Source organism: Ursus americanus, chromosome 4 (assembly GCF_024610735.1).
Source record: "Ursus americanus isolate L20-20 chromosome 4, mUrsAme1.1.p, whole genome shotgun sequence".
NCBI classification, from domain to species: domain Eukaryota; kingdom Metazoa; phylum Chordata; class Mammalia; order Carnivora; family Ursidae; genus Ursus; species Ursus americanus.
Window position 1 is genome coordinate 87922549 of NC_142130.1, and position 18372 is coordinate 87940920.

At 52.4% G+C, this 18372-nt stretch overlaps 1 protein-coding gene across 1 annotated transcript; it reads left to right on the forward strand.

Annotated features, from left to right (window-relative positions):
* The first annotated feature begins 15785 nt into the window (after positions 1-15785).
* OLIG1 (oligodendrocyte transcription factor 1) lies at positions 15786-18122 on the forward strand. The gene has a single exon (XM_045785705.2). It carries the CDS (start codon positions 15946-15948, stop codon positions 16747-16749), a length of 804 nt encoding a protein of 267 aa, XP_045641661.1. The 5' UTR covers positions 15786-15945; the 3' UTR covers positions 16750-18122.
* The last annotated feature ends 250 nt before the right edge of the window (positions 18123-18372 follow it).

The window sequence follows — 18372 nt, forward strand, 5'->3', positions numbered from 1 at the left end:
GCAAGAGAGAGTCTGTCCATCCCAGGCCTCACCCATTGGCCTGGTCAATGGCTGGCTTCTCCCTGTGTCTTCACATTGTCTGCCCTTTCTGTGTGTCTGTCTCGGGTCCCAATTCCCCGTTTTGGTAAGGACACAATCACACTGTATTAGAACCCATCACGATGATCCCCTTTTCTTTTGTCTACACCTGTAAATACCCGATCTCCGAATAAGGTCACATTCTGAGGTCCTGAGGGTTAGGACTCCAACAGGTCATTTTTGGTGAGACACAATTCAATCCATGACATGCTGTTTTAAGGGATAATACGAAAGCACCATTTGCTCTAACCTCCTCTCCTACCAGACTGATGAGATATTGGGGTTTGTGGACACTATGAAAATACAAAACTCTCTGACTTCCCATCGGCTGCCAAAGAGCAGCCACGATGGAGAGCGGTCTTGTAGGTGTCCCTGCCAAGTAACCACAGTGACCTCTAAGATACTGTGAAATAAAACAATTTCGAATGGGGAGGGGCACTCTCTGTTTTCATCTCCTACTGTTACACAGGGTCCACTCTGGTAGAGCCTGGAGTCTCCAAAAACATGCTAATTCTATTTCAAAGAGTCAGAACTTGACCATCCTAAGAGGAGAGCTGAACCCCTTTGAGCGTGGACCCGAGATGCGATGGCCTGGGCTCACCCAGCTAGCGATGGCAGACCAAAGCCTGGCATCCAGGGCCCCAGGGGCCAGCCCAGCCCTCTAATGAGGGTATGGGGGGGGCACGTAACTCCTCGGATGACTCCATGAGCAGTAAAAAGGCCCCAGGCCGGCTTGTGAGGATCACTCGTCAGTTCAGCCCCACGGAGGCTGGAGAGCTCCTCCACATGCCTCTTTCAGAAGAGGTTGTAGGGGAATCCAGAAATCTCCAGTCTGGAGCTCTGAAGAAACGCATCTTATCAACTCCACTTTGGAATCAAGGCTCCCAGGAGAGAAGTCACCTGCCAGCGGAGGGCTGACGCTCTGACTCCAAGTTAGCGCTAATGAGTAAGCGCTTGGAGCCTCCAGTCAGGCAAACCCCAGTCCGAATCCCAGCACCACCACCTGCCAGGGGGATAGCTGGCACCCACGACCTCATCCTGACTTCTGGAAAATTCCTACCTCTCCCAGGTGTCATAGGACGAGCATCCATAATGCACCTGTGTTCTTTCCTAACCAGCCAACCCAGAGCTGACCTCAAGAAGGGTCGTTTTTATTCGTTTTTCTTCCATGGCACAAAAGCATTTGTTACATGGGGAACCCACGGACGCGAAGTTGTTTTTAAACAAATGAAAACCAAACAAAACTTGATTTTCATTTTGTCCAAAGTTGCTGCAGAGAATGAATCAACACAAAGCAGCTGTCAAGAGAGGCGGGCGGAGGACATGTTTCCTTGCTCCCAGATAGCATTTTACACTCTATTCCCACAGGCTGTGCACTGTCAGAATCCATCAAGGACAATAATTTAAGAATGCCACCTATGGTGACTCCAGTGAGCTTCTTGTGTTGGATACGCCGGTCTTGGAAAGCCACTCTCCTAGGGCAAAGGAAAATAGATGGGCTGTCAATACATATTACCAATTTCTATTGAGAGGATTCTGGTGAATTAAATAACGATCCTTGAAGAAGCCCCCAGTGGGTAATGAGGATTTGGTTTCCATTTTTGAGAACATGAATCCCTTCCAAGGAGGCAAGTCTCTCTGAATGCTCTGTTGACGTTACCCATCATTGTTACCTTTGTCTCCACAGGTCAGCAGGTCAGGTTACCGTCGCTCCAGTACGCAGGGGAGGAAATCAAAGCTCATGGGGTCAAGAGATTCCCAGGGTCCCATGGCAGAGCCAAGAGCAGGACAAGGGCCTCAGCCACTGCCCTGGCCCAGTCTTCTCTACTGTTCCAGACTGTTCCAGAGTGTTCTATGCTCTTCTGCTCTGTTCTGTACTCTCCCACACAGTTCCACACTATTCCACACTGTTTCGTCGGTGCCTTGGGGCCCAAAGCCGGGATTCTTGCCAAACTGTGCCCCTCAGTTTTCAGGCATATTCCAATTGCCTAAGAGATTTGTAGAGCCATTTTGTCTTTATGGTTAATAAGAGTGATCACCCTCTGGCCATGTTTAAGCTTAGTAATGTCCACAAGTATCCCAGATGCAAGAAAGGAAGCTAGGTAGCTGAAATGCAAATGTGTATAGAAAAAAAAGAAATACAAGGAGCTCTTTAGTCATCACCTCTTGTGAACAAGTTTGTTAGAGATCTATCAAGGAGAAAGACCCCTGAGGGATCACAGGGCAGCCCCTCATTTCACAGATCGGGACACTGAGGCCCACAGAGGTCCCAGGCAAGACACAGCTGGAGATAGTCTCTTCACTTTGAGTTTGATGCTGCTTCCAGAAAACAAGGTCCCTCCCAGGGCCTCTTTCTAGGAAAGGGGCGGGGGAGCTCATGGTTATGAGCAGATACTGTTAAAAAATCAAGTCCTGCCAGTTGAGTCAGGCTGGCTGAGGGCAAATCTCTTCTCTGAGCCTCAGTTTTCCCACCTGAGAAAGGAGGAATAATAATACCACCACCAACCTCAAGGGGCTATGAAGTGAAATGAGGCCATTGGGGAAAAAGCTTAGAACAGGGCCTGGCTGGGTGTCACTGCTCAGCAACCATGTTCACTCATGCCCCCCACCCACCCACATGCTCCATGATTTGCAGATTTCTAGAAGGAACCAAAGTTGGCATTTAAATTAAATCACCATTCTCAGATACACTGGCTTCCAGGGAACAATCCACAGCAAAGAGAGGGGGATTTTGTTCTCTTGGGTGGGTGACTCTCTATCCATTCGTGGCTGGGCAGAGGTTGCCATTACTCTCCGTGGTCCTGGACATCCTGGGGGTCTGGGCCTGTTCATCTAGGGGAATCAGTGCTCCTGGTGGTTCTGAGAAGGTGGACTGTCCCATAGGCAACTGGCAGCCAGAGATGTCCCTGAAAATGGGGCAGTCCTTGCCCTCCTGATGGACTCACGAGAGCCAGCAGCTTCCTCTAGGCCTCTGCACCCAAATACACGCCCAGAACAGCATGGGGTGCAGCCCCTGCCCCCTTCCCTTTTTAGGATTTGAGTAGAGGCCCCTGGGCTTGACAAGCTCCCTGGTAATTTCCTTCATGCATGTGTGGGATGTGCCCAAGATAAGAATGTTTTCTTGGCTGGAATGGCTACCTCTCCTTCCATTCTCCTCCCCTTTATAGGTGACCAACTGCCACAAGACTCAAGTCTGTGAGTCCAGGCTCTGCCCCTGACTTGGCGGGATTCTACCAGAGTGAGAAAAGCCAGATGTGAAAAGTGTTATTCATAGGACCTTAACTTTGTGAGGTAAGCAATGGCCCCACAAATCCCACATGTAAGTTTTGATTCCATTTATGTAAGAAAATGCATGGAAGCACATCTAGATCTTAGATTATTAGGTATGAGATTGATCAGACTAAACAGAGATACACATTAGGGAACAGACGAAATCGAGTTAGAGCTGTGTGTACTGTCTTACAAGGAGGGTAGAGAGATCGCCACGTGGAATCTGCAAGGTGCAGACTACCCCGGTGGTCCTCATGTACGGCATGTCATAGCTCTCTTAAAACAAAGACACAAACTAGAACTCTGAGTTCCAGTTCCAGCTTCTCTGAGGACCCTCACTGCCCCTTCCCCAAGGTTGTATTGGCGCCCCCAGCCCCCCAGCTGGCCATCTGTCCTGTGGGCCTGTCTTCCTTTCCCCTACCCCCTTGTCCCCCTGTGTACACACAGAACCACGGGCTGTCCCTTGAGGGGCCGGCCCTCCACACATGCTTGGTGAGTGAAGGACTGGACATGAGGTCCAGCTGTGGGTGGCGAAGACTTGGGGAGTGGTGGGGGGTGGGGGGAGCTTGTGGAGATAGGCTTTGGGCATCAAGAGCAAAGACTTGCCTTCCCAGGGCTCATCATCCAGAGAAGCTGGGAGCAAGAGCGGAGGCCACATCGTCCTCTGCTCACATGTTTGCCTGGCTGAGGGCTACTCAGTCTTCTGTCCATTCCCACCCAATGGTAGAGACCAGTTTGGAGTTGTCTGGGACCAGATCCCCTCTTCGTTGCCATTCTTTCTCTTCTCCTACTCTATCAGAACTTCACCCTCGCTTGGTCACCTATTACCACCTCTTCTTCTTTGGCACCAGAACCTTGATTTTATTTAGGATTATGATGGGCTGAGCTGTATGATTAAATTACCCCAGCATCCCTTGCAGCTAGGTTCAGCCTTGTGATCAGTACGTTGTGGTTAATAAGACCAAAGACTATGTAAAGGATGCCGATTTGGCTAGGTGGTGTGCTTCTTTGTCCTCTGTCATATTTTTCCCTACCACTTGGAATGCAGGTCTAATGGCTGGAGCTCCAGCAGCCATCCTGGACCATGAGATGATCTTGAGGGTAGAAGCCAAACACTAAGATAATAGAACAAAAAGCTAGAGGGACTCACCAAAGCAGTCCTGGTACTGCCTATCCCCAGATTTCTTTTACAAGAAGGGGGGAAATATACTGCGTTTCAGCTACTATTATTTTGTGTTTTCCATTTTATTCAGGGGAACCCAATACTAATACAAATCCCCTGGCCAAAGGGGAAGAGAGCTCTTCTTGTTTTATGTGGTCAAGGGTGGGTCAGGCCCAGGGAGACATTTTTCCTAGTTAGAAAATGCAGACGAGTGTTATGTGCAAACAAGGGTTGGGGCTGTTTCAGTTATATATTATGATAGAATAAACTACCTCCACACATGGCGGCTTGAAACTACCATTTTATTATTTCTCAAGACCCTGAAGGTTAGCAATTTGCTCTCAACTGCCCAGGAGCACTGTCAAGGGATGCACATTGACAGACCATCCATCCAAGGATAGAAAATTCTCTCTGGTGCAAAAGTGAACAAAAGCAGTTTGCAGCATGAAAGCAATTGCTCAAGCCTGATAACGGTCCTAGGGGGAAGTCCAAAATGAGAAATGGGAGGCTGTTGAATGTGCTGACTCTCTGTGGGGCCTCACACATGCCCAGCAGAGGAGAGTGAAAGCTCTGATGGCCCTCACAGAAGCCTGGAGTCAAATCCCACTGCATGTGGCATCCAGTGCAGACAGTCCTCTTCTAGAAGAGGATTGGGGTTTTGAGGCCACATAGCTTGAGACCCAAACCAGGACCCCCCACGCCCTTACTCCCTTCCACCTCTCCAAGGCCCAGTGACAGACAAGAGACAGGGAAGAATAGGCAAGGTGACAGTGGGAAGGTAGATGGGGAGGACAGGGAAGCGTGGATATCAAAGGAAACAGGGCATGGACACACTTTGGGGGTATCGCCTGGCCCATGAAGCCTCTCTTTCTTGGCATTGTAATTGGCATCTATTACTGGGGTAATAAGACAAAGAGAATTTCATTCGCCAACATCCTCTCTAGAAAGCACGGCATTTGACTCTAGTCATAGGGTGATGGGTTGCAAGGGTATACACAGAGGAGAGAGAAATCTTCTGAACTGGGTGTGTTTTAGCCAGAGGGCAGAGGGATGGCTTTAGGAGGCAAGTTTAGGACCTGAGCTGGGACCGGGGTCTTAATGGAGTAAGGAGCTGGAGAGATTGGCAGGGAAAAGGGTAAGAGGAAAGCAAAAAATTAAAGTTGCTAGCAGATGTGGGCGAAGAGAAGTGGCTGATGGGGTCTGGGCTGTTTGCTGCTGGTGTGTACAGGGCAAAGCTTTGGAGACCCGTGAGCACATCCTGAAAGCAGGCTGCTGCGGCAGCCTAGGAATACTGTGAAGGGGGAGGGGCGGCAGAGAAGATGCCCCAGAGCGCATCCTGGGGGGACGCTCCAGCAGCAGCGAACCAGCCCCTTTGCCTCGATTTTGTTACAGCAGCTCAGAGTGAGAAAGCGGTGGAGGCCTGGAGAAGCAGCCAGTCGGACCAGCCCTGTTAGCTCGAGCCACACGCAGTGCAGGGAGCAAACGGGTTCACTCCAGGCTGGTACCCACAACGCTGCTTTCCCATCCCCGGGACTCTCAGCATCAGCCTTGCTTTACTGATAAGCATGCAAAAATCTAGAAAGGCCGGCAAGTCCCTGCTCTGTCAAAGCAAGTGAAAACTTGCCCCGAACGCCCCATACCACTTTCAACGGACCCACTGTTAAAGTCGGGAAGCATCAAGTCCATTGATACGGTGGGAGCGCTATTAACAATATAACACTTCCCCTCTCCTCTTCTGGACACAAGCAGCTGCCATGTGCCAGGAAAATAAAGGTCATAATGGGGGACGAAGGAGCATGAAATTGAGCCTGACCTTCGTCTCCAGGCAATGTGGGATGCAGTGCCAGTTTCCACAGCTGCACTCCTTTCTCTCCCACCGGGGGGGGGGGGCAGAGCTGATGGAGGCCAAACCCATCCTCAGGAAATTCTAGAATAGTCTGGCATTCCAGCAACCATTTGGCCAGAGTGGGTCCCATCATAGCAAGAGAACGCTGCTGCCAAGGGACCATCAGTCCATGACTTCTGGGGAGGGCTTTCTGTGGTGGGAGACCGCTGGGCCTGTACACATATTCACTCTGTGAGCATGGACGCGAGAGAAAGACAGAAAAAACAATTGTTCCCTGACTGTCTTCGTCCGGGCTCTGCATCCAGTGATACCGGGCTGGCCCCTGACTCTCTCTGGGCCTTGGTTTCCCAAAACTGCAACAGGGGCTCTCACTCTCGCAACTGCGTGGGGCTACAGTAAGGCGACAATGAGTAACCCAGGTCGTTGGCAAAACAGAAGGGCGAGGGTATTCCTCGGAAGCTACGTGCCCACCCAGGCTGCTGAGAGCCGGTCAGGCGGCCGTCGTGGCTGAGCACCTGCCCGCCAAGCCTGGCCCGCAGCCACACCTGGCACCCATCTTGTTCTGCCCCCTCCGCAGACCCATCTCAGGTTGCAACATGTCCGAAAACATGTTCTAACTGACTGACAGGCCAGAGGAAGGCAGTGTGCCATGTCTCAATTCTTCCAGGAACAGCTTCTAAACATAGAATGCAGAGAGGGGGTGTGTGCCATGGTGGAGGTGGCTGGGGGGCTTTCCATTCCCCCCCACCTTCCTAGTTTGTCTTTCCATCCCGTTCCCATTCGCCATTCCAGCCATCAGGGTGCGTTCCCGGTCCCTCCTACCCCACAGCTCTGCCTGTCCTTCTGTTGGCCAGACCCTTCTCCAAGAGGCCACTGCTGCAAGCCATCTCTCCCTCCTCTAAGCAGCTAAAGCAAAGCCCTGGGGTCCTTAAAACCGTGGTCCTAACATCAGCAGCGTCAGCATCAACTGGGCACTAGATCCCAACGAAGCTCTACCCGGGCTCCCACAGAAGCATCCCAGGTTGCTCCCCAGCTCACTGAGCCCGGCTCTGTACTTTAACAAGACCCTGGGTGCTTCCCGGGCTCTGGTCTCCAGCTCCTCTGATGACCCCCTCGCCTGTGCATGGGTTGTCACCTGATATTGCTGGTCACGTGTTCATATGGGAACTTCATAGCCTCAGGTGGATTGCAAATCACTGGAACGCAGGGAGCCCACGCTTTCCAAAGGTCCTGACCAGGCCTCTGCACACAGACATCCAATGAACTTGGTCCATCTGTCTAGCTGTGGCCTGTGTGCTCGTTCATTCACATATTCACTGAAAGCCTAGGAGGGGCCCACCCCTGTTCAAGGCCTTGGGGTATGGAGAAGACCACTGCTCCCAGAGAGCCTCCCCTCAAGAGTAGGAGAAAACAGACACGCGTAAAAAAGTAGTTAAGTCAGCAACGAGGCCATGTGAGGTGCTTGATAAATGCCATGAAGAAATAAAGCTGGCAGGGATGACAGTGGCCAGTGGGGTGGGGTCGCCATTGGGATGGGTGATCTGAGAAGGCCTCCTTGGGGTTCATATCTGCACCAAGAGCCCAGCGATGAGAAGGCGTGGGCTGAGGCTTCCAGACGGAGGAAGGGTGGAGGGCTAGGGCCCCACAGAAGGGGGGCCTGGCCCATGTCCCTGCACAGGTCCTGTCTACCCTGCCCCATCCCAGCCGATCACACCCCCGCCATGTCTGGTCTGTCCCCCACCAGCCTCCTGGGCACGACACATCCCGGGCCTCAGGTCCACCCACCTGTGCCTGTCCACCTTGCCGATGTGCAGCCCTCCCTCGCTGCAGGGCAGCCCCCCTGCTCACTCGCCCATCCTTTTCTTCAGAGCAAACTTTGCTCTTGCTTTAAACATGGCGGCGACCTCATCAAATATCCGTGAGCCCAAGTGACAGAGATGAGGAAACAGGGCTTCTTTTAATCACACTGTTCTTAAATCTAACGCGTGCTTTCAAGGGTGCCTGTGAACAGAAGGAGAAGGATGAGCTTCATTCTGCAGATACCTCGGAGACCGTGAGGTCAGCTCTGGCGCTGTAACAAAATCCTGCACAGGGTGGGGGAGGGGCGCATAAGAACTGTGCTGTCTCCTAGTCCTGGAGGCCGAAAGTCCAAGATCAAGGTGTCAGCAGAGTTGGTGCCTTCCGAGGCTGTGGGCAAGAGCCTGTCTCATCCCCCTCCCCAGCTTCTGGGGACTTGCTGGCAATCTCTAGTGTTCCTTAGCTTCTAGAATCATCGCCAGGATCTCTGGCTTCATCTTCACATGTCTCTGTGTCCCAATTTCTCTGCCTTTCCTAAGGACACTGGTCATATTGGACCAGGGCCCACCTTCACGACCTCGTTTTTAACTAACTGTATTTGCAGTGACTCTATTTCCAAAGGAGGTCACATTTGAGGGACAGGGGTGAGATAAGGTCTATTTTCATCCTTGTTTTGCTGATGGAGGAAACTGGGCCACTGCCAGGTATGGGTCTTGTCCTAAGTCAAACCCAGGTAGTGTAGCCTCCAAGTGGGTCCTACAGCCCTCTTAAATGGGGTCTGGGGTGATGCTGACATGTTTATATCATTTCTTTAGGAAGCTGTCGCTGGGTTTGGGTTTAGTGTGTCTGGGACAGCGTCTCTGAAACAGAGCCCTACAGGTAAAACATCCATGGTGTTCAGCAAGCATGGGGACAGAAGGGGCTAGAAAACCCCACATACCTGATGCAGAGAAAGCATGCACCTGAAGAAAACAAAACTAGGACACCACCTTAGTCTGAATGAAAACCACAAACAAGATGTCTTTCGTGGTGTCTAGCGTGTAGCAAGCGCCCAGAAAATAGTAGCCACTGTGCCATTTGACTCAGCAGCTGCTATGTGCCAGGCTCTGGGCAAGGCAGCTGACTTATATTTCCTTCTAAGATTTATAAATACTCCAGGAGATAAGTACTATGATTCCCGGGCCTCTGCGTGGCTCAGTCAGTTCAGCACCCAACTCTTGGTTTGGGCTCAGGTCATGATCTCAGGGTCATGAGATCGAGCCCCACGTCCGGCTCCATGCTCTCAGCACGGAGTCTGCTTGAGAGTCTCTCCCTCTAACCCTTCCCCCACTCACTCTCTCTCACATACGTGTACTCTCTCTCTCTCTCAAATAAAAATGGGTAGATCCTTTAAAAAATACTATTATTCCCAGTTTATAGATGAGGACACAGAGGCTCAAATTAGTAAACCCTGGCTCAAAGAGCTAAGGCAACAGGCTAGCTCTTATCCCCAACCTAGGAATCAGGACGCTTCTTTGTAAGACGTAAATAGGCCGAGACTTTGGGCAGAAAAGCCTCCGAATATTACAGCAGAGGACATTTGCATGGATCACGTGGCTAGGCTGCGGCATCCAAGTTCATATTTCCAGGTCAGAGCGCCTTCTGGAGAGGAAGGCTGCGGCCTCACAGCTCCGGCCCCCTTAACTGCACCCTGGGAAGTCTTCACGCCGCCTTTCTCCCCCCCCCCCCCCCCCCCCCCCCGGTGGTCTAATCGGGAGTCAGATCCAGCCGCTGGCTCTTACAGCCGGGGAAGGACCGCGAGCCAACGGGAAAACAACAGGTGAGCTTCAAAACAGTCCTCTTCTGTGCCCCAGGCAGGGTGTCTGCCCGGGCGACTGCAGGGCCACACTGACTTCCAGAACCTTCTGTCTCTGCAGGTGTTTTAGGAACTTGGCCTCAGCGCTTCAGTGACCCATATTTTATTACCTTTCAGGTTTCTATAATTCATCATTCACTCCTTTCTGAAACCCTAGAATGAAAGTATAGCAGCTCAGTGCCCTGGCCTCTCCCCATTCTCTCCCCAAACACATCGGCCTATTTGTTCTCTTTATCCCCGCTCTTCCTGTTGCATTCTGCCCGTTCAATGGGGAAAGAGTGAAACCGGATGGCTGGACCCAGTGCGGGGAAATGACTTCAGAGCCACCTTTGTTTCCCCTCATTCCTTTGAGCACACTTGGCCCCGCGTCTCTATGAAAGGGCTTGTTTGAACCATTTGGAACATCTAGCAAGCGAGAGATGCTGTAGCCAGAATCGCTCGCATCTTTTCAGGCTGCCTGAGACTCTAGGTTAAACTGCCAAATTTTTGCAACAAAACTAACCATGACATTGGACATTGTGTTATAAATTAGCCACAGCCTTCCAAGCAAATTGTCTCTTTTCATTGTATCAATGGAAGCCTTTGGAACATTTGGCTTCAGCTACTGACTTTAGGGAGACTCAGAGAATACTTTTGTCCTGCCCCAAACCAACCCTTCAGACATCGAGTTGCATGTGCTAATAATGTATGTATCTTCATTCACACATATCCCTATCGCACTGACTCAGAGGACCGCTGCGAATGACATTCCATGTCCCTGCCTCAAATTCTGCCAATGGACTTCGGGTTTCAATGTGGCAGGATCTCTCTAATGGTTCCCAAAACAAAAAAGAAGCTACTTCTCTCTAGATGCTGCTTTCCACAATGACGACTTGAAGTTTCTTTTAAAGAAGAGTTCTTTTAGACTACTCAGGGAGAGGTATGAACATGTATTCTTACAGAGCTCTAGTGACATGTAGAATTTCAGCATTCAGTCCTCCCAGAAGCAGTGAAAATTTCTATTTCGGTTAGGTCACCCTGAGTTTGAAAACATTTAAAAAAAACCCCAAACACCCATATGCCCATCTGTTTGAGCTCTCTCAACCAACAGCCAAATCAACCTTTTGTTATTAAAAAGGAATCTGAAAAATACTCAGATGCCCTCCGATTTTTTTTCCTATTTTTCTTCCAACATTTTCTCATATACAAAAAAAAAAAAATCACGAGACAAATTTGGACTTGGAAATAATTGTCACTAGTCAAGTTTATTAAAATCGGGTACAAATGACATTTATTAAAAATACAATAAGATAAACCTCCCTATAGTAGTTGTGAAACACACCCACTACACTGATAATGGTTAGCGTTTCAGCCAGAACAATGAACACTAGCAGTGCGCTACGTGCTTCCACGCCAAAAGTGAGGCCACCTATGGCAATGGCATGGCTTTGAAACAACATCATAAGACACTGTAAGCATCCTGTCTTTCATAACAACTCAATTAACTTGCGCTCCCTTCTGAAAATGAACAAAACCCATATTCTTTCCAATGTTCCCAGCAGGAATTTTTTATTTAACCTGAACTGCGTCTAAGCGTGTCTTAGATTCTGCCAAGGTGGTCCCCAGGTGAGAGGGACCGAAATGTCTCTAAGGAGCTCATCCATCCAAGAACACTTACCAAAGGGTAATCTACCTTCTCCTGTCCCTGTTCTCTCTCTCTCTGCTCCTAACTACCACTCTCCTCCACCCAGAAAGCTGACCGCCCCTCTCCCCGCACCACCTTCCCCTTCTTTTCTGTTCCAGACAGAGCTGGAGTGGGATGGAAACTAACACAGGGCAAACATCAGGCGTGGCTGTCGCTTCTCATAGAGCTGGTGTAAATTTCAACACCTTGCGCGTCACTTAAACTTTCCAAAGAATTTCGCCTGTCTTAGAAGAACGTAGCACTTTAAAAAGTGACCTCTGTTATTTGATTATAGGTCCACGCTCCAGCCAGTTTAAACCGCGCATTTTAACAAAGACAACCTTTTACACTTACTGACCTTCCTGGAGAGCACAGTCTCTCAACTGACAAGAAGGAGCTTTGAGTGGTGGACAGGCTTTGCGGAGACGTGGTCTGTCTGAGCTGACACAGGAAGGGGACGGTGCTACATCCCAAGCACTCATTCCCCGCACACCCTCGCTCAGGCTTCGGCTCCTCATTATCTGCCATTTCAAAGACTTGAGCTTCTTGACCCAAAGCAAGGGCGGCCAGCAGGGTTGGAGGAATGGGCGGGAGATGCTTTGGGTTTCTATACAAGGAAAAGGAAGCCCGACGCACACATCTTCTGGGGGTGAAAGGAGTCACTAACACACACACACACAAGCCCCTTTGGGCAGAGACAAGAGTGGTTGTTATGGCGGACGCAAGTTGCTCCCCAAGTATGTCCTGAATGTGGGAGGCCGCAGCAGCTGCCTCCCCTCGAGACAGCCCCCAGGGCCACTGCCAAGAGCTATAATGACTTGCTGGCCCTTGCCAACTGTCACACTTTGCATGCCACCGGAGCTCCGGTCTAGCAGAAGGGGCCATCCAAGTCACCAGTTTCAACAAATGCCAAATCCCGTGCCCAGGCTGGGCCCGCACGGCCACCCAGAACCCTCTTATAGGGCCCCATGGAGAGCACTTCAATGCACACTGACCAGCATGTCCGGCTGACAGTGTCCTTGGCCAGGGGAAGGGAGTTCTCCTTCCTGAGACAGAAAAGTGGTGAGGTCAAGAGCTAAAGGGAACCCTCAAGGACACCCCCAGTAAAGAGGGGCTCTTTGAGGGGGAAAGCAGCCTGCGTCTTTCTATCTCTTTGATTCCTGGGGCGCCCCTGCCTGTGGATGGGAAATGTCCAAGGTGCTGTCTGGCCACTCCGTCCCAGGCGTTAGCTTCTGTCTCACTCACTTCCTCTTCCTGCTGGCAGGGTAAGGCCCAGGGCCCCTGCCTAGCATGTGGACAGAAGAGGAATGCCCCAATATGGTACCTCAGCTGCAGGACAGAGGGGTCCTCAGGGGAAGGTGGGCACTGTCAGAAATGGGTTGGTGCAGGGTTCAGCGAGCTGGGATCCTGGGATCCCTCTCTTCTGGGGCTTGGCTTGAACCCATCAACTCATTGATACTGGCTAGGCCTAGGCTGGTCCCTCCGTCCTTTCCCCCAGTCACCAACCCTCCCCATCATGGCCTCTGATTGGCTTGTGGGAAGCCTGGTCCAGCTGGAGGGAATTCTAGAAGCCAGCCGCTGATGGTGCAGCTCTGCTTCTCCTGTCTGAAGGCACGGCATCAACCCCAGAAACCCACTACACTCCAGGAGCCTCAGTTATACCATCTGTAGCAGGGATTTTTAAAAATGCTCAGCTCACAGGGCTCCGGGGAGAACCCGATGTCAATAAACCTGCTTTGAAAAGCAGAATGCTTCTCAAATGAGTAGTGAGTTGCTTACCTTCTTGGAACTTCTGAGGTTGATTTGCTTGGTCTCTCTCCTTCCTGTCCAGTACGCTTCCGCTTGGAGACTCAGCTACCCCCCTGCCCCCACCCCGGCTTCTGTCTCTCTTCCCATGTGACCTCTCCAACACTTTGTCAAGTCAAGGCCTCCTGAGGGCCAGCGGGTCCTACCAGATTCCTTCCCTCTCTATGAAACCTACAGGAAACTCCTGGATTAAAGCACATTTTGGGAGTTTGAACATCTCAAGGGATGAGCCTGGGAGCTAGGGAGATTTCGGACCCATCCCTAGACAACCCTCCAGACACACAGGAGTGGCAAAGCACTGTGCTGGGCTTTGGAAGGATAGGCAGGTCATCCCTGCCCTCAAAACAATCTCACCCAAATGTGGAGATGATCTCCACCTAACAGAGTCTAGGCCACAGGGACACGCTATCAATGGTTTGTCAAACATGATGAGAGGCGGAAAGGATGAGAAATCATCAAGGCTTCAAAAAGAAAGTAATATTGGAATTGAGCAGAGGCATGGGCAGGACGTCACAGGCAGAGCTGGACGTCGGAAGTAGAGATCAGAGTAAGCCTATGGAGCAAATGTTGGTGGAAGAAAATGAGAACGAAGCAGCCCTGAAATCAACAAGCCTGGCCAACAGGCTCCTCGAGCTGAAATCAGTTTCCATGGCGGACAGACGTCCCTCTTCTTACCCCAAAGAGGACCAAGATGGAAAAGCTCATTTTCTCTCTGTTACCCTTGACATCACGCTGTCCAACAGGACTTTCTGTGATGGAGGTTATGTTCTCGCAGTTGTCCAGTTGATGGCTTCTAGCTGGAACTGCTAAATGCTTAAACAATGCTAGTGCAACTCGGGAACTAAATTTCTACTTGATTTTATTTTAATTAGATTTTTTAAAGATTTATTTATTTATTTGAGAGAGAGAAAGAACACAAGCAGGGGAGGGGCAGAGGGAGAAGCAGACTCCCCACTGAGAAGGGAGCCTGACACGGGGCTCCATCCCAGGACCCTGAGATCATGACCTGAGCCGAAGGCAGATGCCTAATGGATTGAGCCACCCAGGCGCCCCAATTAATCAGATTTTAATAGCCACAGAGGGCTAGTGGGGGTAGAGGTTTAGACACCAAAGCCCTCTTCCCCGTGCCACTTTGCCATGCTGTGATGACAGCCTGTAGTAGTATGCCCAGGCACTAGGGTAGGAAACTTCCAGAGCCACCAAGTAATGTCATTTGGGGAAGAGAAAGGTACAGTCCCACCCTCAACAGATATGAGTGCGTGGGTGGATTTTTGTTTATTTTTTTGTTTCTGATAAGAGGCCAATTTCCCTGTGGTTTTGGCTTCAACAAGAGGGGAGTCACTGATAGAATAAATACATATCCCTTTTGAGGAAGAAAGTTACCTGACCCCCAAAGCTCTTAAGTCCCTTAAAGATCTTTCCATCAGAGGGAGTGGAGACAGAGTGACCAGGAGTAACCATTCTAATACTACTATTCCCTGAGCCCAGAAATTTGCTCCTCAAAACCTGGTCAGAAATCACACACCTAAAAATTTTTTTTTTAAATGTCACACCCATGTTCACTGCAGCATTACTCACAAAAGTCAAAAGGTGGAATCAGCCCAAGTGTCCATCTATGGAGAAATGGGTAAGCAAATTATGGCGTACACACACAATGGACTATCATTCAGCCTTTAAAAGGAAGCAAATTCTAACAAGGGCTACAACATGGATGAACCTTGAGGACATTGTACTAACTAAAATAAGCCAGTCGCTAAAAGACAAATGCTTTATGATTCCACTTAAATGAGGTAGGTAGAGCAGTCAAATGCATAGACAGAAGAGTGGTCGTTGCCAAGAGTTGCACAGGGGTGCATAGGGAGTCACCGGGTAATGAGCACCGAGTTCCAGTTTTGCAAGATGAGGAGTTTTGTGATTGGTTGCACGACTGTGTAAATGTACTTAACACTACTAAATGTATACATTATAATGCTTAAGATAGTAAATACTTTGTTGCTTGTATGCGACAACAATTGAAAATATGCACATGTATACCATAAAGCAGAGGCAGAGAGGAGGAGGAGGCAAGCGCAGGACTTAGCCTCCCCCGTGCAACCAGTGCTCCAGGAACAACCGCATCTCACCCCAAAAGGCTCCGTCTCTTCCCTCCCTCCCCGGGGGCCCGTCCTGTGACACTCGCACTGGCGCTCACAATAACCTTCTTGAGCAGTGCCAGCGGCACCTCCGCGCCGGCCTGAGGCGGGGCGGCCAATGAGCACGCGCCTGGGCCCGGCCTCGCGCCCCCATTGGCTGCGCCCAGCGGCCCGCGGCCCCGCAGGTTCCCAAGCTGGGTTTAAAGGGGTCGGAAGCGGGCTGCTGCCCTGCCATCGGCTCCCCGCGCGCAGGTCCGCGGGGAGGGGCGGCCTGCCGAAGGGCCCACCCCGGGGCGTTCCTGAAGGGCGCCCTCGGCCGCCCCCACCGCCCCCCAGATGTACTATGCGCTTTCCCAGGCGCGCGTGAACGCGGGCCCCGCGACCATGCTGCGGCCACAGCGGCCCGGAGACGTGCAGCTCGGGGCCTCCCTGTACGAGCTGGTGGGCTACAGGCAGCCGCCCTCCTCCTCCTCCACATCCTCCTCCTCCGCGGCGGCCCCCCTTCTCCCCAAGGCGGCGCGCGAGAAGCCGGAGGCGCCTGCCGAGCCGCTGGGCACCGGAGCGGGGCCCGGCGCGCCGGCGGGCGGCGGCTCCCGGGCGGACGCCAAAGAGGAGCAGCAACAGCAGCTGCGGCGCAAGATCAACAGCCGCGAGCGGAAGCGCATGCAGGACCTGAACCTGGCCATGGACGCCCTGCGCGAGGTCATCCTGCCCTACTCGGCGGCGCACTGCCAGGGCGCGCCTGGCCGCAAGCTCTCCAAGATCGCCACGCTGCTGCTCGCCCGCAACTACATCCTGCTGCTGGGCAGCTCGCTGCAGGAGCTGCGCCGCGCGCTGGGCGAGGGCGCCGGGCCCGCTGCGCCGCGCCTGCTGCTAGCCGGCCTGCCCCTGCTGGCCGCCGCGCCCGGCTCCGTGCTGCTGGCGCCCGGCGCCGTGGGGCCTCCCGACGCGCTGCGCCCCGCCAAGTACCTGTCGCTGGCGCTGGACGAGCCGCCGTGCGGCCAGTTCGCGCTCCCCGGCGGCGGCGCGGGCGGCGGCGCGGGCGGCCCAGGCCTCTGCACCTGCGCGGTCTGCAAATTCCCGCACCTCGTCCCTGCAGGCCTGGGCCTGGCCGCCGTGCAGGCGCAGTTTTCCAAGTGAGGGCCCGCGCGGGCCCGGGGCGCGACCTAGGCCCGGCCTCCCGCCGCCCGCCTTCTCCGCGCCCCCGCGCCCAGCACTCGGGGACGGCTAGCCGAGCACGGAGGGCACTTCCAACCTTCTGGCCCAGAGGAAGGGACAGTGGGGCGCCCCCTTCCCTGCCCCCACCCCGGGGTAATTAAAGTGACGCGAGCGGATGTTCGACGGAGCGTCGGGGCCGTTGGGGGTTCTGAGTGGATTCCGGCTGCTTTGGGCAGCAAGTGCGCGCTCCCAACCCCACTCTTGCCCAGCTCTCGTCTCTCCCGATCCCTGGAGTCGGGCGCTTCGCGGGGGTGGTGTGGATTTTAGGGCACCTAGAGGTGGCTTCGGCTTGCTCTGGGTGACACCTGCCCAATCAGGGGGCCAAGTGGCTGCTCTCCGAGGGCAGGGAAAGGGTTCTTTTCCTTCTCCCCAGCGGGAGGTCACAGGCACCCTTGTTTCCACCAGCCAAGCCCCGTCAAAGGAGGCTGCCAGGCCTCAGGAAGCCGAGAAAGACCAATTAGTCCACGCAGATGGTCCCGGGCTTAGCAGACGAACTGACCCTCGGCGGAGGCGGCGGCGGCGGCGGCGGCGGGACGGTTGGCATCGCGGTGCGGCGGGAGGAGGCGTTGATAAATCACTCCAGGGTCCTTGGGTGTGCTGGGTTGGGAAGTTGGTCCGCTTTTATACCCTGGCTGTTAGAGTGCAGTTTTTGAGAATGGCGTAAGCAGGTGTTTCGTTGCGGAGATCATTCGCTTTTAAATCCTGGGGTCTTCTTAAAAAGACAGTTTAGAACTTGAGATTCACCATTTTGTTTCCCCTTCCCCAAAGGTAGAGTAACCAACATTTGAGCTTGCTTAAAAACAGAAACCAACCCCCTTTGACGCAGATGGTGTTCTCGGTTTACTAAAATAGGTAACGCGGCACTTCGCAGTCGCCGCCAGTCTTGTCTGAAAGCACGATCACTAATTAACTTTCTCATTAAAAGACGCAGAGCAGGACCTGAGCCCCAAACCTCCGGCGGGCTCGGCGGGTCCCCGCTGCGGTGGCGACTGGCGGGATGGCGTTTTCTGCGCTGTCCCTTTGCGCGAGGGGTCTTTGCCCAGAGCTCGGGGCAGGTCTTCCCGCAGCTTCACGTGTGAAGAACTGCATAGATGACCGGTCTTGATTTGTCACGGACGTTAACAAATTATTTCACCCAAGATTATTTCATAATCTTGCAGCAGCTTGCTTTGAAGTCTCTGTTTAAGGGTTTTGGTTGTTGGTAGTAGCGGAATTTAACTGGCCTTTTATTTTATCTCTAACTTTGTTTCGTTGCTCTGTGAAGAACCAACACAATAAAACATTTAAAGACCTAACATTTCCTTCTGATTTGTTTGTTATTAAAAATGCCCTGGTGGGGCACCTGCGTGGCTCAGTGGGTTCAACCTCGGACTCTTGATCTCTGCGGAGGCCCTGATCTCAGGGTCCTGAGTTCAAGCCCCTGGGGTGGGGTGGGGGGGGCTCCACGCTGAGGGCGGAGCCTACTTGAAATTTAAAAACAATGTCCTGGTGAGCTGGTGGATTCAGATCCTGGGGATGAAGGTTAATAGTTAAATATGACCAGGG